Consider the following 23791-nt stretch of genomic DNA (forward strand, 5'->3'; position numbering starts at 1 on the left):
TTTGCATCAAACTCTTCCTCAGTTTGTGCCATTCGATGAAGGAAGCATTTTTTTTAATACGAATTTGAATGGGGATGCAAAGTATGTCCTTATCACAGCTTACTGAGCAGCACAGTCACCAAGCAGATAAATAATCATGCGTATCGTGCTAAAAATGTCCTGTTCCCATGTTTGCCAAAATTGTGTTGCTAGCACTTTGCAAAAAGCTGTTCATGGCAGTAATTGGTTTATTCTTCTGTCTTACTGAAAGAGAGCAGTCATATCCTTGTGCATGAATATTCTACCCAGAACCTAATAGCAAGTACTTCATGTACATTTCATATGTAAATTTGTACAATGGCATTGTTCCAAAAATAAAATAAACAGAATTTGTGTCATCCTATGAATCTGCTCCTTGTGCATTTGTGTAGTCTTCAATATTCATTTTTTAAATCCTTCTTCATTTGTGTCACACATGCCTAACAGTACAACATTGCTTTTGGCACCAAAGCAAAACGCATAGTTCCAAGTCTTCAGAGAAAAATACTTTTCCATTCCAAACAGAACTGCGATAAATTGCCATCTATGAGAACTTTTAAAATTGATTAGATGGGTCCAAACTTACTTGCCTCTCAGGAATATACCCAACAGTATTGGATACAATTACCAATAGATTGTTTTCTCTTGTTATTTAGTAATGGTCATGCACCATGAACACCAATTTAAATATGATCTTCACTAGCAATCTCACATTTCTTTGAGCTCTTGTTTTCTTAAATTCCTTGCCTGGCTATACCCTGGTTGTTGAATGTGAATGGGGATGAGGATGCGGAAGAGTGTTGTTTTGTCCTCCAGTAAATGTGTTGAATGTGTGGAGAGGCTGCATTCCAGGTAAGGTATTTGGAATCATTGTAATGGTGTTGGGGGTCATTAAAGGTATGTCATCTGGAGATCGCCTCATTGCTAATGTATAATCCGGAGGACAGGCTGTCCGCAGAACAACCTCATGTGGATGGATGGAATCACATTCATGATCGAGATCAGTGTGCTTCATCTGTAGGGACATAATCTCTTCTTCCTGTGCATGAGTCAAGTCATTGGTGGTATTACGTTGAGGGCTGCATCTTCTATGAACATCATGCCTCCTCTTATCCTTCTTATAATACAATGCTGCAAAGGCAAGGATGTTCAAAAACAATAAGGAGGCTCCAACAGCAATAGTAACGCTTAACTCTGTTGAGTAGTCTCTTTGATCAACCAAGAAAGGACCTGCTGAATGTTTCTGGTCATCCTGCTTGACAGTAGGAAAGACTGATGTCACAGGACGTTTGGTGGTAACAGACCACTTCTTTGATGGTCTGTGTGTAATTTCAGAAGGGACTTTAGTTGTTGTAGAAGTATACTGAGAAATGTCATTTAGACTATGTAAATGAGGAACCAACTCCAACCATAAGTTGACTTTATTAGCTCTATAATGCTCTTTAACACGTGGTTTCAGTCCAATGTGAAGATAGAGCTGATCTTTCTGAGAATATCGTGACCAGGCGACTTCTTCAAAACGGTTCGGCTTCGTGTGGATAAATTTAGTATCCTGAGGAACAGGTTGATTTGGGTCACTGTGGGGAATAAATTTGGATTTTATGGATCATGAAGGAATCACGTAAAAAAAAAGATTTTATTCCCCAGACATTCCATTATATGTTTTACACAATAATCATTTTTGAAATGGCTTGCAATAAATATTGCTGTCTATGCTTTAAATAAAGTATTGCTGATGACATATACAGCAATGCTAATATATATTTAACTGTACAGTACAGACCCTCATCACCTTTATAAGGTGAATCTTAAGTATGACAGAAATATCACCTTTTTTGGAAATTCTTTGGCTTACTTCTGTTCAATGCCTATTTCCCAACAGTTCTTTTCAACTTTGTTCAGTACTCAAAGCTAGAATTCCCCATTTTTTTATTTTTAAGAGGCAAATTCAAAGCATTCTAAGAAGAGTTTGCAGTGCATGTACATAACTGCATGGAGCGTGGTAAACAATGTTCCCATTTAGCTGCATGGCTGTGAAATTATCTGAAGCTCCCGCGCATGCTGCTTGCTGGTTTCTCAATGGAAAAACGCACATGTGCAGATGTTTTAAGGGGCCGCGTCCCCCCACTCCCCCCCCCAAAAAAAAATTAGAGGGATCATTGGTGATGAATAAGGTTGGTGAGCTGCAGGCACAACTCGTCACATGGGACTATAATATAGTGGAAAAAGCAGAGACTAGGCTCAAAGAATGGGAGGATTGAGAACTGGCTACAATTTATTCAGGGAAGATACAGAAGGAAAAAAAGGGGGTGGCTGTATTGAGCAAATAAACTATTATAGCACTGAAGAGGATGATGTAGTTGAGGGACCAAAGACAGTTATAACATGACTGGGTGGTGTGCTATAGCTCAATAATAATGGGAAGGAGCTAGAGGAGAAAATTTGCCAGCAAATTACAGAAAGATGCAAGAACTACAGAGTAGTGAAATGGGGGACTTCAATTATCCTAATAGAGACTGGTATAGTAACAATGTAAAGGGCAAGGAATTCCTGAAAAATGTACGAGAGAACATTCTTGATCAGTGTGTTTCTAGCACAAGGAAGGGAACAATGGTGGATCTAATTCTGGGGAATATGTGGCAAGTTGAGCATGTTTCAGTGGGAGAGCATTATGGGAACAGTGACCATAATATCATCAGGTTAAGAATAGTTATGGAAAAGGACAAGTTACAATCAAGTATAAAAATATTTAATTGGAGGGGGGCTAACTTCAGTGAATTGAAAAGGGATCTGGCGCAGGTGGATTGGAATCAAAAGTTGGTAGGCAAAACATTAATTGAACAATGGGAGGCCTTCAAAGAGGAAATGCTTTGGGTACAGAGTAGACACATTCCTACGAGGGGGAAGGGAAGGGCATCCAAAGCTAGAGCTCCCTGGATGACTAAAGGTTAAAATGAGACAGAATAAGGAGACCTATGACAATTACAAAGTTCATAATGCAGTAGAGAACCAAGCTGAATATCAAAAATAAAGAGGAGATCTAAAAAAGGGAATGAGGGGCAAAGAGAGAGTATGAGAATAGATTAGCAGCTAACATAAAAGGGAAACCAAAATTATTTTATAAATAGTAAAAGGGTAGACAAAGGAAGAATGCAGCCGATTAGGGACCAAAAAGGAGATACTCTTGTGGGGGCAGAGGCCATGGCTGAGGTACTAAATGAGTATTTTGCACCTGTCTTCACTAGAGAACAGGATGCTACCAATGTAGCAGTAAAGAAGGAGGCAGTAGCGATATTGGATAGGATAAAAATAGATAAAGAGAATCTATTTAAAAGGTTGGAAGTCCTCAATGTAGAAAAGTCACCCAGTCCTAGTGGGATTCATCCTAGGTTACTGGGGAAAGTAAGGGTGAAAAATGCAGAGCCTCTGGGCACAATCTTCATTGGATATGGGGGTGGTGCCAGAGGACTGGAGGATTGTAAATGTTACATCCTTGTTCAAAAAAGCAGAGGGATATACCTGGCAACTACAGGCCAATCAGCCTAATGTAAGTGGTAGGGAAACTTTTTGAAACAATAATCCAGGACAAAATTAATTGGCATTTGGAAAAGTATGGGCTAATAAATGAAAGTCAGCTCGGATTTGTTAAAGACAAATTTTTGATGGAGTAACGGAAAGGGTTGATGAGGATAATGCTGTTGATGTGCTGTACATGGACTTTTAAAAGATGTTTGACAATTAAAGCCCATGGGATTAAAGGCAGCATGGATACAAAATTGGCCAAGGAATAGAAAGCAGAGAGTAGTGGCGAACGATTGTTTTTCAGACTGGAGGGGAGTATACAGTGGTGCTCCCCATAGGTCGGTGTTAGGACAACTGCTCTTTTCGATATATATTAATGTCCTGGACTTCGGTATAGAGGGGCATCATTTCAAAGTTTGCAGATGATATGAAACTTGGAAATGTAGTAAGTAATGAGGAGGATAGTAAATGTCTTTAGGAGGACATAGACAGACTGATAAAATGGGCAGACACGTGGCGGATGAAATTTAACACAGATAAGTGCAAAATAATTCATTCTGGTAGGAAGAATGAGGATAGGCTCGAAATGGTACAACTCTAAAGTGGATGCAGGAATAGTGGGATCTTGGGTGTACGTACACAAATCTTTGAAGGTGGCAGGACAAGTTGAGAAGGCTGTTAAAAAAGCATATGGGATCCTTGGCTTTAGTAATAGAGGTAGTACAAAAGCAAGGAAGTTATGCTAAAGCTTTATAAAACACTAGTTATGCCTCAGTATTGTGTTCAATTCTGGGCACCACAGTTTAGAAAGGATGTCAATGCCTTGGAGGGTGCAGAAGACATTTACTAGAATGGTACCAGGTTTAAAAACTAGGATGAAAACACTCTACCTAAATGCACGCAGCATTAGAAATAAAGTAAATGAGTTGACGGCACAAATCATTACAAATGGGTATGATTTGGTGGCCATTACAGAGACATGGTTGCAAGGTGGCCAGGACTGGGAATTAAACGTATAGGGGTATCTGACGATTCGGAATGATAGGCAGGAAGGGAAAGGAGGTGGGGTAGCTCTATTAATAAGGGATGATATCAGGGCAGTTATGAGGGATGATATTGGCTCCAATGAACAAAATGTTGAATCATTGTGGGTGGAGATTAGAGATAGTAAGGGGAAAAAGTCACTGATCGGCGTAGTTTATAGGCCCCCAAATAATAACTTCATGGTGGGGCGGGCAATAATCAAGGGAATAATGGAGGCATGTGAAAAAGGAACGGCAGTAGTTATGGGGGATTGTAACCTACATATCGATTGGTCAAATCAAATCGCAAGGGGTAGCCTGGAGGAGGAATTCATAGAATGCATACGGGATTGTTTCTTAGAACAGTATGTAACAGAGCCTACAAGGGAGCAAGCCATTTTGGATCTGGTCCTGTGTAACGAGACAGGAAAAATAAACGATCTCCTCGTAAAAGATCCTCTCGGAATGAGTGATCACAATATGGTTGAATTTGTAATACAGATTGAGGATGAGGAAGTTGTGTCAGAAACGAGCGTACTATGCTTAAACAAAGGGGACTACAGTGGGATGAGGGCAGAGTTGGCTAAAGTAGACTGGAAACAAGGACTAAACGGTGGCACAATTGAGGAACAGTGGAGGACTTTTAAGGAGCTCTTTCATAATGTGCAACAAAAATATATTCCAGTGAAAAAGAAAGGCGGCAAGAGAAGAGATAACCAGCCATGGATAACCAAGGAAATAAAGGAAAGTATCAAATCAAAGACCAATGCGTATAAGGTGGCCAAGGTTAGTGGGAAACTAGAGGATTGGGAAGATTTTAAGCAACAGCAAAGAATGACTAAAAAAGCAATAAAGAAAGGGAAGATAGATTACAAAGGTAAACTTGTGCAAAACATAAAAACAGATAGTAAAAGCTTTTACAGATATATAAAACGGAAAAGAGTGACTAAAGTAAATGTTGGTCCCTTAGAAGATGAAAAGGGGGATTTAATAATGGGAAATGTGGAAATGGCTGAGACCTTAAACAATTATTTTGCTTCCGTCTTCACAGTGGAAGACACAAAAACCATGCCAAAAATTGCTGGTCATAGGAACGTGGGAAGGGAGGACCTTGAGATGATCACTATCACTAGGGAGGTAGTGCTGGACAGACTAATAGGACTAAAGGTAGACAAGTCCCCTGGTCCTGATGAAATGCATCCCAGGGTATTAAAAGAGATGGCGGAAGTTATAACAGATGCATTTGTTATAATCTACCAAAATTCTCTGGACTCTGGGGAGGTACCAGCGGATTGGAGAGCAGCTAATGTAACGCCTCTGTTTAAAAAAGGGGGCAGGCAAAAGGCAGGTAACTATAGGCCGGTTAGTTTAACATCTGTAGTGGGGAAAATGCTTGAAACTATCATTAAGGAAGAAATAGCGGGACATCTGGATAGGAATAGTGCAATCAAGCAGACGCAGCATGGATTCATGAAAGGGAAATCATGTTTAACTAACTTACTGGAATTCTTTGAGGATATAACGAGCATGGTGGATAGAGGTGTACCGATGGATGTGGTGTATTTAGATTTCCAAAAGGCATTCGATAAGGTGCCACACAAAAGGTTACTGCAGAAGATAAATGTACGCGGAGTCAGAGGAAATGTATTAGCATGGATAGAGAATTGGCTGGCGAACAGAAAGCAGAGAGTCGGGATAAATGGGTCCTTTTCCGGTTGGAAATCAGTGGTTAGTGGTGTGCCACAGGGATCAGTGCTGGGACCACAACTGTTTACAATATACATAGATGACCTAGAGGAGGGGACAGAGTGTAGTGCAACAAAATTTGCAAATGACACTAAGATTAGTGGGAAAGCGGGTTGTGTAGAGGACTCAGAGAGGCTGCAAGGAGATTTGGATAGGTAAAGCGAATGGGCTAAGGTTTGGCAGATGGAATACAATGTCGGAAAGTGTGAGGTCATCCACCTTGGGAAAAAAAACAGTAAAAGGGAATATTATTTGAATGGGGAGAAATTACAACATGCTGTGGTGCAGAGGGACCTGGGGGTCCTTGTGCATGAATCCCAAAAGGTTAGTTTGCAGGTGCAGCAGGTAATCAGGAAGGCAAATGGAATGTTGGCCTTCATTGCGAAAGGGATGGAGTACAAAAGCAGGGAGGTGTTGCTGCAACTGTATAAAGTATTTGTAAGGCCGCACCTGGAGTACTGCGTGCAGTTTTGGTCACCTTACGTAAGGAAGGATATACAAGCTTTGGAAGGGGTATAGAGACGATTCACTAGGCTGATTCCAGAAATGAGGGGGTTACCTTATGATGATAGATTGAGTAGACTAGGTCTTTACTCCTTGGAGTTCAGAAGGATGAGGGGTGATCTTATAGAAACATTTAAAATCATGAAAGGGATAGACAAGATAGAGGCAGAGAGGTTGTTTCTATTGGTGGGGGAGTCTAGAACTAGGGGGCACAGCCTCAAAATACGGAGGAGCCAATTTAAAACCGAGTTGAGAAAGAATTTCTTCTCCCAGAGGGTTGTGAATCTGTGGAATTCTCTGCCCAAGGAAGCAGTTGAGGCTGGCTCATTGAATGTTTTCAAGTCAAAGATAGATAGATTTTTAAGCAATAAGGGAATTAAGGGTTACGGGGAGAGGGCGGGTAAGTGGAGCTGAGTCCACGACCAGATCAGCCATGATCTTATTGAATGGCGGAGCAGGCTCGAGGGGCTAGATGGCCTACTCCTGTTCCTAATTCTTATGTTCTTATGTTCTTATGAGGAACTTCAGTTATGTGGAGGGACTGGAGAAGCTGTGGTTGTTCTCCTTGGAGCTAAGCAGGTTAAAAGGAGATTTGATAGAGGTGTTCAAAATCCTAAATGATTTTCATAGAGTAAATAAGGAGAAACTGTTTCCAGTAGCAGAAGAACCAGAGACGACATGAAGAAACATTGTTTTACACAGCGAGTTGTTGTGATCTGGAATGCACCACCTGAAAGATTCAATCGATAATTGGATATATACTTGAAGGGAAAACATTTACAAGGCTATAGGGAAAGAGCAGGGGACTGGATTAATTGGATAATTCTACTAAAGAGCCGGCACAGGCAAGATGGGCCAAATGGCCTCCTTCTGTGCTGTATCATTCTTGATTTTATGATTTGGAATCAATAATATTCATAACAGATAATTAGTTCTGGTAAAAAAAATCCCAATTCAACTTCATTCTGTTTTTGACACATAAACAAAATATTTGCTTATTTTAATATATTTCTGTTCCACTCATACTATAATCTGCCAATCACAATTTCAATATGCTGTACATCTCAATCAGAACTAATAACTAATGTTCCCTATGTTATAGATTTATTCTGGACTTGCTGAGGGTGTATTCAACAGCTGTGGTAGGAATTTCAGTTTGAGAGAAAATAAAGATGGCTCTGCTGGAAAGTTTTTAACAATAATTTGGAAAATATTTAAGAAGTACTTGAAGGGAATGTAGCTTTACCAATTTTGTTTTTACTTACTTTTAGTGAAGCAGATAATTTCAGTAACAGCCGGCAAATTAAATCAGAAAAAATTAACTTAATCTAAATTGAATCAAAACATGATTGCATAGTCTCTCGTTTAAAAGCCAGATAATTAGACAGGGAGGTTGTAAGCAGACAATAGTCTAGATTAGAAATATTTTCAGTATAATATCAAAATTTCTCAATGAACAATCTTTTTTTTACCATTATAGTTTCTACCCATTACTTACCCTGTTTTCGCAAAGTTAGTCCAGTACGTCATCACCACGGCGCTGAGCATGACATCATTTTTAGAAAAATTACAAGGGAACAGTTCAGTAGCACCAATCATTGGGACCCCAAACACATAAGGAATTTCATCTCCATGAGAAGCATCAGCCCAAGCTGGCATCATGTCACTCTGGCAGTGATGATAAAAGGCATAGAAGAAAGTGGGTGAACCAAAGCCTGAGTGAAGGTCAGCTGTAGCTACTGCTGGTGCCACCCACTGATGGTCAGTAAACAAAGCCAACAATGTTTTCCTGCGTGTTTCTGGATTATGTCGATCCGCCCAATCTGTGTACATGAATTTGATGGTCTCCCTCAGGACATCCTTGCCTTCAGGATAACCATATAAGTTATCCACAAAATTAGACACGGCAAAGTCGAAATCACTGGCTGAAACTCCATCCTCATTGTCCACTATGCTTTCAACAAATTTATATCCCTCACCTTGATTCACTCCCAGCATGATATCATAGTTAAGGAATTCACCCTGTTCCATTAGAATCTGAGGATCATCAGGTATAACATCTCCATCAATGACTGGTCCAAAGGCAATATGGTATCTTGCAGGCTGGATGTCTTGTTCAACAAGTTCCTTGTACTGTTTAGAACGTAAGCATTCTATCAAGTCAATGGTATCTATCATGTTGCAGCCAACTTTAGTGGCCAACTGCCTTGCGAACTTTGCTGGCTGATAGCTGACTGCCCAGCTGGACAAAGCAGTACCACTTTGTGCTATTGCTCTTTGAAAGAGTCCTGTGGACAGATATCATAAAGGGTACTAAGACAGTCGTCAAAGTTAATTATAACATGTAATTGTTAGAAATTAATGAGAATTAGTGGTGGCACTTGGTCATCAAAGTGGTTCAAAAGTATTATTTTACATAAATAATTCTCATTACAACTCTTAAAAAGGGGTTCAGAATTCTGTACCATCCAAATTAAATAGACATAGTCCTAGAAAATACCTAAAACTCAGGCTCATCAAGAAAAAAAAATCTTTCCTTTTGATTATCTATATATTTTACAATGCATTTAGCATCTACTTTTTGGATTATTTGGTACATTCATTTTATATTTGGTGATCACTATTAAATCACCAGCTGACATTCGAGCTGCCAAATTCACCAGTTTCAATGGCAATGCTGCTTACTCCAGGAACTGGCCAGCAGAAACTCATAGATTCTACACTATTTAGATATATGTGTTATTTAAATTATAAGAATATAATTCAAACATCATTACCTATGATTTGTTAAACATTTTGTTTCACCAGAGAACACCGCTTCCGATATATATATATACATTTCTGTTCTAACAGTTCTGATGAAGTGTCTGCACACAAAACATTAACCTGTCTTTTCTCTTTACAGGTACTGATGTATTTTCAGCATTTTCTATTTCTATTTCATATTTTATGTAGGATTCTTAAGCATCAGAATATTAAGAAATGGTAAGGCCTATTGCTTACTACATTAAGTAGCAAGCCCATCACCTAATGTATTGCAACAAACAGTTATAGGTGATATCCTGTAAGGTTTCTAGAGTATGTTAACTATTGTGTTATGTACAAATACAGTATTATAAATTATGAAAAGTGATAAAATACTGAAAAGAGTAGGCATGTCTCAATATAGTCCTTCATTAAATAGCTCCAACAACTACTAAAGGAGCTAGAGTTACAAAATTGGTAAGTTATATGGATAACATTTTGGAAAAATCTATTGTGAAATATACTATTATATTATATTATACTTTGGAGCAATAAATGGTAAAACAAAACAATATTTTATGTTAGTCTGTGTATTAGTTACGGCAGTATCTTAATAAAACCCTGGGCTAAGGCAACTGATCTTAAATTTGGTTTGCTGGTGTTACAAGAGAATAGATTCACACATTCTTCTCCCTTAAAGTTTAGCATTTGGTTTAAAAAAAGAATACTCCATAGGAGGACAACTGGGTAACCCAAATCTACAGGGGTACTAAATAGATTTCCAAGAAACACAATGCAATTCTATTTAACTGAAAATGTATTTCAAGTGTAACTTATTGATTGATTTTAAAGTTTAAAATATGAGGAAACCCCATTGCACTTTAAAAAACATTACATTTCCTTCCACAAAGGGCATGTTATAAAATATAGAAAACCAAAAGAATCAGTTTGAATCCTGGGAGCCACCACCAAGTTTAAACACATCAAAGAAGAGAACATTTCAGAAATGTCCTGCTTTTTATGTTTGACTTGCAATCTTAAAATAATTTATTTACATTTACTAGTTTAATTGCGAAATATTTTGAATTCAAGTTCAAATATAGACTATAAAAATAGTTTCATTTCAGAAAAAATATTAATACTAAACTGCTACCTACACTTTAGGAAAAAATGACAAGGCAACTTCAAATCTTTAATCAAATTATTGCACCATATGAGAATGGTTCTATGCACCAGCATGGCAGATGATAATTGAAGGAAGATGAAGTATTCAAAACTTAAAGTGCACAAATTGACCCATGTATCGATGGACTCCCTTTAAAATGCTCCAAGTTGGATCTCAATTCATTAATCAGCTTCAAATAAATAATCAATACATAAAAATGTGATCATGTCAAGTCTTGTCATTTTTGCAGCACTTTCAGCACTGTGCAGACATAAAATATATTTAAGATCATTGAAACAGACAGCAAAGATCCTGAGACAAAAGAATCTATGTTGTTAGTATTTCAAGTTTTCTCTTAAGTATGTTTAGACAAGCCACAAGTACTTTGTAAGCCCCAGTATAACAGGCTTATTTCTCTCCTCTTTTGAGATAGCACCTTCCATAAATCATAAAATAGGAAGAAAATATCGGTGCAATTTTGCCAGACAATCGCAGTACTCTTTCAGGAGATGTTCTCCTGATTCAGTTTGTTTTCCAAAAAGAAAATATAAAGAAATCACACAACAGTAATGACAGTGGACAAACAGAACATAACTGATAGGCAGGCGGTGATCATGCAAAAGGGGGAATGATGTATGTCTGGTGTAAGATGCAGAAAATAAATTTGATGGCCTAATGGATGACAAAGTTTGCCTTCTACCTAAAATCTAATCTACTCTACTAGTGATAGGCATGTGGGGTAAACAGATACTCACGCACATAAACATCTGCTTGTGACCTCGATGCTTTGACAATTTTGGATCATGCATGCAAAACATTCAAACGTTTTTCAGATGACAGCAAGCGGCTCATGCATTCTCAAACAAAAGATTTCTGAACCAGGCACTGAATTTTTTTCCTTCATTTTATTTGAATTCTACAAGTCCAATAACATCACTAGTGCCAGAATGAAAGTAGGAAGCGCAGTGGCACAACAAAAGGACTTTAATATGTCTGCCTGTCGTTAGTAATATAATTTGGCAGCATATATTTCAAGAAGTGGGTTCATTTTGACATACAACCAATTTATAAGAAAGGGAATGAACCAAAAACATCAGTGACTTTGATATGCTGGTGTGCTGTTCAGAAGTCCACTACAAATTTTTTTTGCTGTTGTTTATAAAGATCAACAGGATAGAGAAAGTGTGTCACTCAAAATGTGAGCATGCACATAAGAGTTGACTCAGAATAAAAAAAACATCTAGTGCAGCCAAAAAGTTTGCTCTTTTCTGAGTTTCAGTCAACAATTATATAGAAATATATACAGAGTGTCACATGATACTAATGGCAGTGGCATGCAGACACCAAAATTGTCAAAATTTTCAACCTGCTTAATACCTTTGGTTGAATTGCTCCAACGGTTACCTTCAGAATAATGGGATAAAGTCAACAAATTGACGCAAGAGGCACCAGCGCCTGATCCAAAAACAGTTATTCGTAATGGATCGCCACTGAAGAAAGCTATATTTTCACTAATCCAACGTAATGCTTGTATTTGATCAAGAAGCCCATAATTTCCTTTAGCAGCTTGGTCACCAGTGCTTAAAAATCCTGCAACAATAAAGAATAAGGAAATAAATTTAGGCTAAATAAACAAATAAATGAAAGGAAGTAAACACATTGAGCATTTCTCAGATATACTTTAATTGTTTGTGTCATACTAGCAACATGTTGAGATCTGTTTTCATAGTGTTTGGGATTTTTCAAAAATTCCAAAATCAGTAAATTGCAAAAAAGTTCCAAATAAAGTCAGAGATTTAAACCTGAACCACCTTAAAAATGGTTAGAATTATTTGTTTTCACACAATGGATAATCGTCCTTCCTGCAGTGAGGAACCTTGCCCTCGATTAAGGACTCTCTCACCAATCCCCAAATAGCTCCGTTCATACCAGGATTCATTATGTGGGAAATTATGGGCAAGGACCTACAGCCTGATGTTTGTGCTCATTTTTAACTGACACGAATGTTCATGCGGTACTCTTTATTCCCTATTTTTGCTGTTATTTGCACCAAACGATCACCGTTACCTATATATCCAATTCCATTTATGCTTTTTATCAGATCATACAGCACCCATTTTCAGCAGGACAAAACCTGTAGCTACTGTGAAAATGGCAATGCCTGAAACCCTGTAGTACTGCCACCTCTACTTTCAATCAAAAATAAAATGTGCGTGCTTTAATTATGATTAAATTTATAATTAAAAAAAAATTTGTACTTTGAAAGTTTGAGAAATGAACTATTAGGTCAACAAAAACCATTATTTTCGTGGATCACTATCTTGTGATTGAAATTGGTTTAAAACAATAGCGCAGAATAGGCTCATAACGAGTGTTGTATATCTGTAAAGCATGCATGTTCTGCCACCAGGAAGCGCATCCCTGAAGTCCCAAGGGATCTCTAAGGCCTGTTACTCACTCTGGAGTGTCTTAATAAAGACTGAGGTCCCTGTGTGCAGTCTCATCTGTGTTAGGAACACAATAACTGGCGACGAGTATACGAATCCCACACAAAGATGTAGCAAACTTTGGGCATCCTGGAGAAGTTCTCAGAGGGTGAGGACTGGGAAGCATATGTCGAATGGCTAGACTAGTACTTTGTAGCCAACGAGCTGGACGGAGAAGGAAGTGCTGCAAAAAGGAGAGCGGTCCTCCTCACAGTCTGCGGGGCAGCCTCATGAAGAATCTTCTGGCTCCGGTGAAACCCACAGATAAGTCGTATGAAGAGCTGTGTACACTGGTTCGGGAGCATCTTAACCCGAGAGAGAGCGTGCTGATGGCGAGGTATCAGTTTTACACGTGCCAGCGATCTGAAGGTCAGGAAGTGGCGAGCTACGTCGCCGAGCTAAGGCAACTTGCAAGACAATGTGAGTTTGATGGCTACCTGGAGCAAATGCTCAAAGACTTTTTTGTACTGGGCATTGGCCACGATAGTTTTGACTGCAGAGACACCTACCCTCAGTAAGGCCATTGCGATAGCACAGGCATTTATGTCCACCAGTGATAACACCAAACAAATCTGTCAGTACACAAGTGCTAGCAGTGTTCATAAATTAACTGGAACTGTGTTTGCGAGCAGAAATGTACAGGGCCAAAACCACGAGTCTGCAACTGCCAACAGGCCTCAGGTGAACCAGATGACTCATAGTCTGCAACAAAGGATGAATGCAAGGCAATTCACACCTTGTTGGTGTTATGGAGGCTTCCATTCAGCCTATTCATGCCGCTTCAAAGGGTATGTTTGCAAGAGCTGCGGAACAATGGGGCACCTCTAATGAGCTTGCAGACGAGTTGCAAGCTCTGCAAAATCTGCTAACCACCACGTGGCAGAGGAAGATCGGTCCATGGTGGATCAAAGCAAATTTGAGCCTCAAAGAGAGGAGGCAGATGCTGAAGTACACGGGGTGCACACATTTTCGACGAAATGTCCACCTATAATGCTAAATGTAAAATTGAATGGCTTACCCGTAGCCATGGAACTGGACACTGGCGCTAGCCAATCCATCATGAGTAAAAAGATGTTTGAGAGACTGTGGTGCAACAAGGCACACAGACCAGCCCTGAGCCCCATCCACACCAAACTGAGAACGTACACCAAAGAGCTTATCACTGTCCTGGGCAGCGCCATGGTCAAGGTCACCTACGAGGGCACGGTGCACGAACTGCCACTCTGGATTGTCCCGGGCAATGGCCCCACACTGCTTGGAAGAAGCTGGCTGGGCAAAATCCGCTGGAACTGGGATGACATCCGAGCGCTATCACATGTCGATGAGGCCTCATGTACCCAGATTCTTAACAAATTTCCTTCCCTTTTTGAGCCAGGCATTGGAAACTTTTCCGGGGCGAAGGTGCGGATTCACTTGGTCCCAGAGGCACGACCCATTCACCACAAGGCGCGAGCGATACCTCACATGATGAGAGAGAGAGTGGAAATCAAGCTGGACAGGCTGCAACGCGAGGGCATCATCTCCCCAGTGGAATTCAGCGAGTGGGCCAGCCCGATTGTTCCAGTACTCAAAAGTGATGGCACGTTCAGGATTTGCGGCGATTATAAAGTAAGTATTAATCGTTTCTCACTATAGGACCAATACCCGCTACCTAAGGCAGATGACCTAATTGCGATGCTGGCAGGAGGCAAGACGTGCACCAAGCTCGACCTGACTTCGGCATACACACACATGACGCAGGAGCTGGAGGAGTCTTCGAAGGGCCTCACCTGCATGAACACGCACAAGGGACTGTTCATCTACAACAGATGCTTGTTTGGAATTCGGTCGGCTGCAGCGATCTTCCAGAGAAACATGGAGAGCCTACTCAAGTCGGTACCATGCACGGTGGTTTTTCAGGATGACATATTGGTCACGGGTCGGGACTCCTTCGAGCACCTACAAAATCTGGAGGAGGTCCTCCAGCGACTGGATCGCGTAGGGCTGCGGCTGAAGAGGTCGAAATGTGTCTTCGTGGCAACAGAAGTGGAGTTTTTGGGGAAAAAGATCGCGGTGGACGGCATCCGGCCACAGACGCCAAGACAGAGGCTATCAGGAACGCGCCCTGGCCACATAACGTCACGGAGATGCAGTCGTTCCTGGGACTCCTCAACTATTTTGGTAACTTCCTACCGGGGTTAAGCACCCTCTTAGAGCCCCTACATGTGTTATTGCATAAAGGTGAGAACTGGGTATGGGGAAAAAGCCAAGTAATTGCTTTTGAGAAAGCCAGAAACATTTTATGCTCCAACAAGCTGCTTGTATTGTATAACCCGTGTAAAAGACTTGGGCTAGCATGTGATGCGTCGTCGTACGGAGTCGGGTGTGTATTACAACAAGCTAACGTTGCGGGGAACTTGTCGCTTATGCCTCCAGGAGCTTGTCTAAGGCCAAGAGGGCCTACAACATGATTGAGAAAGAGGCATTAGCGTGTGTGTTCCGGGTAAAGAAAATGCATCAGTACCTGTTTGGCCTCAAATTTGAGCTGGAAACCGATCACAAGCCTGTTCGCTGAAAACAAGGGGATAAATACTAATGCCTCAGCCCGCATACAAAGGTGGGCACTCACGCTATCAGCGTATAACTATACCATCCGCCACAGGCCAGACACCGAGAACTGTGTGGATGCTCTCAGTCGGCTACCATTGCCCACCACGGGGGTGGAAATGGCGCAGCCTGCAAATTTGTTGATGGTGGCGCAGCCCGCTGACTCGTTGATGGTCATGGAAGCATTTGAAAATGATAAATCACCTGTCATGGCCCGCCAGATTAGGACTTGGACCAGCCAAGATCCTCTGCTGTCCCTGGTAAAAAACTGTATACTGCATGAGAACTGGGCCAGCAGCTCTGTTGAAATGCAAGAGCTAATCAAGCTGTTCCAGCGGTGAAAGGATGAGCTGTCCATTCAGGCAGACTGCCTGTTGTGGGGTAACCGCATAGTTCTACCCAAAAAGGGAAGGGAGACGTTCATCTCGGATCTCCACAGCACACACCGGGTATAGTAATGATGAAAGCGATAGCCAGATCCCATGTGTGGTGGCCCGGTATCGACTCTGATTTAGAGGCCTGTGTACGGCAATGCAGCGTGTGTGCTCAGTTGAGCAACACGCCCAGAGAGGCACCACTAAGCTTGTGGTCCTGGCCCCTCAGACCATGGTCGAGGATCCATGTCGACTATGCGGGCCCATTTCTCAGTAAAATGTTCCATGGTGGTGGTGGATGCTTTTTCAAAATGGATTGAATGTGAAATAATGTCGAGAAGCACCGCCACCGCCACCATTGAAAGCCTGAGGGCCATGTTTGCCACCCACGGCATGCCTGACATACTGGTCAGTGACAACAGGCCATGTTTCACCAATGCCGAATTTAAAGAATTCACGACCTGCAATGGAACCAAACCTCGGCCCCGTTTAAACCAGCCTCCAATGAGCAGGCAGAGTGGGCAGTACAAACAATCAAACAGAGCCTCAAACGAGTCACAGAAGGTTCACTCCAAACCCGCCTGTCCCGAGTACTGCTCCGCTACCGCACGAGACCCCACTCGCTCACAGGGGTGCCCCCGGCTGAGCTACTCATGAAAAGGACTCTTAAAACCAGACTCTCACTGGTTCACCCCAACCTGCATGATCAGGTAGCGAGCAGGCAGCAGCAACAAAATGTAAACGATGGTCACGCCACTGTGTCACAGGAAATTGATGTGAATGACCCTGTGTATGTGCTACACTATGGACATGGTCCCAAGTGGATCGCGGGCACGGTGATAGCTAAAGAAGGGAGTAAGGTGTTTGTAGTCAAACTAGACAATGGACAAATTTGCAGAAAGCACCTGGACCAAATGAGACTGTGGTTCACAGACTGCCCTGCACAACCCACAGCAGACACCACCTTTCTCGAGCCCACAACACAGGATCAACGACACCACCCTGGACCAGGAAATCAAACCCATCACGCCCAACAGCCCAGCAAGGCCAGGCTCACCCAGCAGCCCTGCAGGGCCAACAACCCCGATGTTGTGTATCTGTAAAGCATGCACTCCCATGTTCCGCCACCAGGGAGCGCATCCCCTGAAGTCCCAAGGGATCCCAGCATCCCTTGGGAGCACTGTATATAAGCTGGCCCCTAAGGCCTGTTCCTCACTATGGAGTGTCTTAATAAAGTCTGAGGTCACTGTTACTTTAACCTCCCTGTGTACAGTCTCATCTGTGTTAGAAACCCAATAAAGAGTCATCAGCCCATCTCATATCGCACCAAATTTCTTTTCCATTAACTTCAATGGATAAGGAAAATTGGGTGCATGTAAAACAGGCTGCCAATTCACTATAAGCCCGTTTAGCGCCACAGGCATAAACCAGTATCATTCCCTACAATCCTGGTGTTCCTCTGTTATTTATGCAAAAATGTATTGGTTCTCCCAAAGTACAGATATCAGGACTACTTGTACACTATGCATTTCTGAAAGACCACATGGCTTTTAATTTCTAATTTGGGGCACCTTTGGCAGGGCAGGGCTTCCATCCAACAGAGAGATGCCTCCACAATCTTGGCTGACTTTTTGCCCTCGGGGCCATTTGAATGCCAGGAGGTGGGCAGCCCGGTTTGTGTCAGTGGAGTTGTAGCAGAATGAAGGTGAGACTTGCCGTGGCAGGCCTCGGGGTCCTGCAGCAGGAGGGCAAAGGCAGCCGCTGATCTGGCTGAGTTCGTGAAAGGAGCTATATAATTGCAAGTCATTCTTTCTTTCTGGCTGAAGAAAATATATTTATTTTGTGCAAAGTTTTTCTTCCTGGTGATAGAGCCTGTGCGTAGCCATGATCTAAGAGAACTTGAATAAGCTCCTGTGAGGCCCCCTTCCACTGACCACTGAATGCTGGGCACTGGGGCCTAAACGATGGCTCCAGTATCCAGTATCCAAACTGGACAAATGGCAGCAAAGGCTGCAGTCGCCTCACTTTCATGTTATATGCATGCAGGTATGGGCTGGCGCATTTTGTGATACTGGGGCTGTGCTCCAGAAAACGAGTGGGAAAGAGGAGGTTGCTGAGTATATTTCTAGCTCTGTCCACTGGAAAACAGGTGGAATGAGGCCAGAAAGCATTTGTATTTTACAATTTTTGCCAGTGGATTCATTTGGAGGAGGAAATTCCCTATCCACAACAGATTGAAAGTATAAATTTGATACGGACAAAAGTTACTTCTGGCTCCATATTCTCAATCCAAATTATTAAATCAAATAAAAATATTTTAACATTTCCTCAGAACTCGCATTGCTTTTTGCCTGGTCACAATAATCTAGCCCAATATAAAACATGAAGAGAAAAGTAACATTAAGTACAACAAATGTAACTTGCAAAGGCAATATCATGTTTTAAAACAACAATATACATATTATATAGGAGCAATTTATCTACTAATGCTGAAGACAAACAGTCTTCAAGTGATAATCTCTTCTTAAAAATAAAAGGCAAAAAACACCAAACTATTACCACAAATGAAGTGGTTAAAAAATGTCAGTTTGGATCCATGAAATCGCTTCCAAATGAGCAATTGTAGTTTCCTGAATATTTTGTGCAGAGAAATAATAACCAAAGTTACAGGGAAACTGACAATATTCCCTCTGCAGGAAGGAGAAACAATTGTGGTTCTTAAAGATTTGTATAAATGAGATAATTTAAGTCAGTTCAGGATCTCAAATTGGAATCTGATTGCATTCCAAAGTTAAGGGGGTGAAATTCACTAATGCCTCATTTGGGGGCGGTAACATCCGGGAGGTGTGAATCTTAGTGCCAGGCGCAGGAGTCCCGCCTTGCTCGATAAATTTGTGTTACCGCCCCAGCAAGGTGGATCGAGCGCTCAAGCTCTCCCTTCCGGGGACGGTAAAGGAGTGGACAGCTCAGCAGCATTATGTACTTGGCCATGTAGTACTGCTGCATCCAAGGGGCTCGTCCCTCAATTAAAAGGAAGGACCCACGCTGCAGACTCTGCAGAAGGAAAAGGCAGCTACCTGGACCACCGGGAAGTGGGGGTACCGTGCGATCAGCCCGGCACTAGAGTGCCGGGCTGAGTGATCACGCCCACAACCCTGTGAAGAAACCACATGAGGAGTGGCAACAAAAAGTTACGTTTTTTTCTGCACTCGGCCACCTCCCCTTTAATTTTTGGCCAGGTAGTGGCCGGCCGCCCGATACGCGTCCCCTGAAGCTATCGCTGTTATCGGGGGCAAAAGTCAATTTCGGGGCCGGGCGCTAATGGGGCGATGCACATGCGCAGGAAATTGGGGCACAATGTCATAGACCCCTCCGCTAAACTCCTGCCGAATATGGCAGGAGTCGTTGCTAGTGCCAGTGTCGGCATTAAATTAAATTAAAATCAATACTAACAACAGTCCTGGGACATTCTCACAGAATACTGCCATAGTCTAGAATGTTGGCTTTATTTGTGAAAAATAACTGAATATAATACATGTAATGGCGAAGTGCCACATTGGGACTGAACTGAAATGGAATATATAAATCTATTTGATTTAATTCATACTGGGAAATATCCAACATCTCATTTAAGGCTGTTGCACTATAACATTTACATCAGGATACAGTTCTCTTCTCATGCTGCAGATTATTCCTTACTTCACTCCTTCATTCAAGCTTGTCTTTGTACCAATAAATGCAGCAATGGTACTTGAATACAACTTTACTCAAAATGCTTGCAAATACAAGTTTGAAATAAATCACTTTAACAAGTCTAATTCATGTCACATTCCGGAACAAAAATGGACCAGTTGGTGAAATCTACGTTTTATCTAAAACTGATCTCAGCATAAAGGCCTACAGGATATTCTGATGGTGGGACAGCTAGTACTGCAGACCTAGAACAGTCAAGTCAGATATTCCTAGTGATAGATGTTAGAGACATATATTTTGCTAGAATGATTCTCTTTAGATTTCTGGAAACAAATTTTATGCCCATTCGCTTTTATAAAGGGTAGAGAGTCTCAACAAAAACAACTTGTATTTATATAGTGCCTTTAACGTAGTGAAACGTCCCAAGGCGCTTCACAGGATTATTATGAGATACAAGTTTGACACCGAATCACATAAGGAGAAATCAGGGCAGGTGAGGGTCACAGACGTAGGTTTTAAGGACCATCTTGAAGGAGGAAAGAGAGGTAGAGAGACGGAGAGGTTTAGGCAGGAAATTCCAGAGCTTAAGGCCTAGGCAACAAAAACTGAAAAGAATGAATAATCTCTGAAAGTACTACTCCCTCAGTCCGTACATAATTATAATATCAAGGACTGACTTTATTTACTCTAAAGTGTTTAAAACTGCAATGACCCATAAAAAATGATACTTGGTGCCACAAGTCCATTTAATTGAAACATTTTGAACATTTGCAGTCATAAATGTGCTGTCTGCCAACAAACTATTCTACCATATTCCAATTACGATTAATATTAATTTAATATAAAATGAGTGCCTGTACCATGAACATATGAGAAAGCTTAAAATATTTCAGTGGAATCAGTCAGAATAGTTTAAACTTAATGAATGAGTCTAAACATGTGTTTCAGTCATTTGCCATCTGCCTAAAAATAAGGATCCTGATTAAAACAGGAATTCTAAAAACACACCCAAAGTCCTCTGGAGCACACTTAGCCGTATGCTAGAAACATTTTTTAAAAGTTGTATCTATTAGAAGCCTAACTTAGAAAAATAAAATGTAAACTCGTAATATCTTAGTCCTAAAGAAAGTCAAGCATTATTATATATTCCTCAAATTAACTGACGATAGAGGTGTTCACCTACATCTTCTGCAATTCCATATTGGTGTATCTGAATTAAGGAATAATTGGCCTGTGAAGTAATTTATATTCATAGATTAGGTGTCAACTGTGAAGAATTACTGTTTAAATTATAGTGGGCTTCTGGAGCAAAGGCCGATTTTTTAAACGGCAATCTCCTTTCCTTGCCTGGTTTTCAGCTGCAACAAATGCTGCTCAGGGATGTTAATATATCTACTATGCTTTTAACAACAACAGCTTGCATTTATATAGTGCCTTTAATGTAGTTAAATATTCTAAGGTGCTTCCAGGAGTATAATCAAACAAAAACTGACACAGGGCCAATTAAAGTGACATTAGGACATGTTACCAAAAGCTTGGTCAAAGAGGTAGGTTTTAATGAGCATCTTAAAGGAGGAGAGAGAAGTGGAGAGGCAGAGGTGTTTAGGGAAGATACAGCCACCAATGGTGGGGCAAAGGAAGTGGGGAATGCACAAGAGGACAGATTTGGAGGAACACAGTACTTTCAGAGGGTTGTTGGGCTGGAGGAGATTACAGAGATAGGGAGGGGCATGCAGAGTGAGGTAGTCCTCTCAACTGTCTTAAATTACATTTGTTTCTAAATTGTGACGCATTGGTGTTTTTGTGCTGTTGGAACAACAGTGAATTTTGTTAGTAATTTTACAGATTCAATCACCAAATACTCCATTCATTATAAACACAACATTGCTTTTATATACAGAATATTGCTTTGCAACAAGGATAGTTGGCCATCTTATGTTCACTTATATTCAGCTCTGATTAAATCAAATGCAAGTTTTCCCATGTCCTAATTAATTTGCCATACTATAAAGTAATTCTCTTAAATGCAAGTCTGGCTGTATGTTTCTTTTGTCTTGCTTAAACCAATGCACAAGGCAAGGCTCTATGATTGCAGTATTATCGCACTACCAAGCTGCGATTTTGCCGCCCACGGCGAGTCCAATGCAGCTGGGGTCAGCAGTGTATGAGAAATGCGCTCCTAGCTCCAGCCGCCCTTTTGCAGCAATCTTCTGATGATGGAGCTTGTTAAGCCCGCCCTGCGGGGTTCCCGGCCAATCAACGGGAAGCCAGTCTGAAGATGTCATTTGATGACGCGTCATCTGCCGGTTTCCTTAAAGGGATCATGTGCACATTGCTTTGACAATTCTTCTGTCAGTGTTCTGCAGCATTGAGCTGCTGCAAATACTGACAAACACTGCACAGAGGTGCACGGCTGACCCACGCTCTCCCATGACTCCCTCCAGATGCTTATGGAGGGAGTCACAGCACTCAGGTTATCTTCCCCTCCCCTGCGTGGAAGAGACCTCCCCAGGACACCAACGCAGCCTGGTTGCACATTGCACAGGGGCGCACAAGCAGGGATGTCTTCTGGAGGACACGGCTGCAGTGGTGCAACCCTTTCAATGATCTCAGTAGATTTCAAAATGTTACTGCAAATCCACACTCAACATCATCCTGCTGTGCCACTTATCACATCCCCATCACTCTGCCTTCCCTACTCTCCACTTGCACATCCTTCCTCACACCAACTTACCTTGCACCTCCATCCATTCCTCTCTCTCTATCTACATTATCAGTTCCCCATCTCACTTGCCACCCTCACACTCACCCTCATCCTTGTCCAATCATACCAACTAACAACACACAAGTGTAGGCACTTGGGTCTTTTAGCCAATATTCATGTAACGTTTATGTTGATGTATTGTCAAACATTTAAATAATTATTTTCAGCACTTTGCATCCTTGGACAGATTTGTGGGCAACTTTGGAAGTGGCTTTGTGAGTTGTAGTGAATGGTGATGAGTGGGAAAGGAATGGCTTGGGCATTGCAAGGGGTGCTTTATGGAGTTGGTGTGAGGTGGTGCCAACCTGGTATATCATGTGACAGCTAAGGTGTACAGCATCAAATGAAATAAATGTGGCTATGGTGAGGCAATCCCTGGTCTCCCGGACAGCAATGTGGTTGGGTGCTGATGCCCTGTGTCCTGTGCAGCATTAGTTGATTGTGGAGAAGGTTGGTGTTGTTGTTGGTGATGCTGGTGTACTTAATGATGTTGGTGTTGGGGATAATCATGGTGGGATTCTAAGGAACAAGGTGAGATTTTTTGAAGGGCACCGATGCTGCTGGAATAGATGACAGGTGAGGTTGAGATGACAGAAGTGATCTGTCAATGGTGAGAGAGGTTGCTCCAAGGAGGTGACAGTGAATAGAGAGTTCATTGCAAACACTTCCAAACTGCATATAGGTCAAAAGTCTCTTCTAAATCCTGAAGGCTTCAGTTTCTGATATTGGAAAGTGAACAGCTGTGAAATGGTAGCTTTCTGCAGCTGTCAAGTAGCCACGGTAATGGAGAAACACTGAGAACCCAACTCCACTTACCTGGCATGTTCTCTGAGGGATGGCAAACCCTCAAAAGGTTGGTAAAATTGTAAGTGCCTGCTTTGAAACCACTTACGTAGCATTCAACTACCTCCTAACTATCTTAATTAATAGGCCCACCGCTTGCTGTCGGGTCTGCGATCCGCAAGCAGACTTGACAGGTCAGAAACTGACACGGAGGTGGGTTTAGAGTGGGATCCTGACCTGCTGTCAATCAGGGCCATATTGACAGCAGGCCAGCCTCCAAATCTGCACTCGCAGGCCTGGGAATATTCCAGCCCCAGTCTGAGACTTGGGAGAACAGAGTAGGAAATGTAGCTGGCAAGACCTACATTCTAGTGAAAATTGAG

The 23791-nt window shown here is 41.7% G+C and overlaps 1 protein-coding gene across 1 annotated transcript in view; it reads right to left on the reverse strand.

Annotated features, from left to right (window-relative positions):
• Positions 1–769: 769 nt before the first annotated feature.
• Positions 770–23791, reverse strand: part of nlgn1 (neuroligin 1) — an 819589-nt gene continuing 796567 nt past the window's right edge. Inside the window, exons 4-6 of the mRNA XM_070882308.1 lie at positions 12127–12312; positions 8311–9100; positions 770–1595 (exon numbers count right to left, since the gene is read on the reverse strand). Coding sequence (XP_070738409.1) covers positions 770–1595; positions 8311–9100; positions 12127–12312 — 1802 coding nt within the window. The remainder of the gene's footprint in view (positions 1596–8310; positions 9101–12126; positions 12313–23791) is intronic.

The sequence above is a fragment of the Pristiophorus japonicus genome, chromosome 6 (genome assembly GCF_044704955.1).
Source record: "Pristiophorus japonicus isolate sPriJap1 chromosome 6, sPriJap1.hap1, whole genome shotgun sequence".
Classification (NCBI taxonomy): Eukaryota; Metazoa; Chordata; class Chondrichthyes; family Pristiophoridae; genus Pristiophorus; species Pristiophorus japonicus.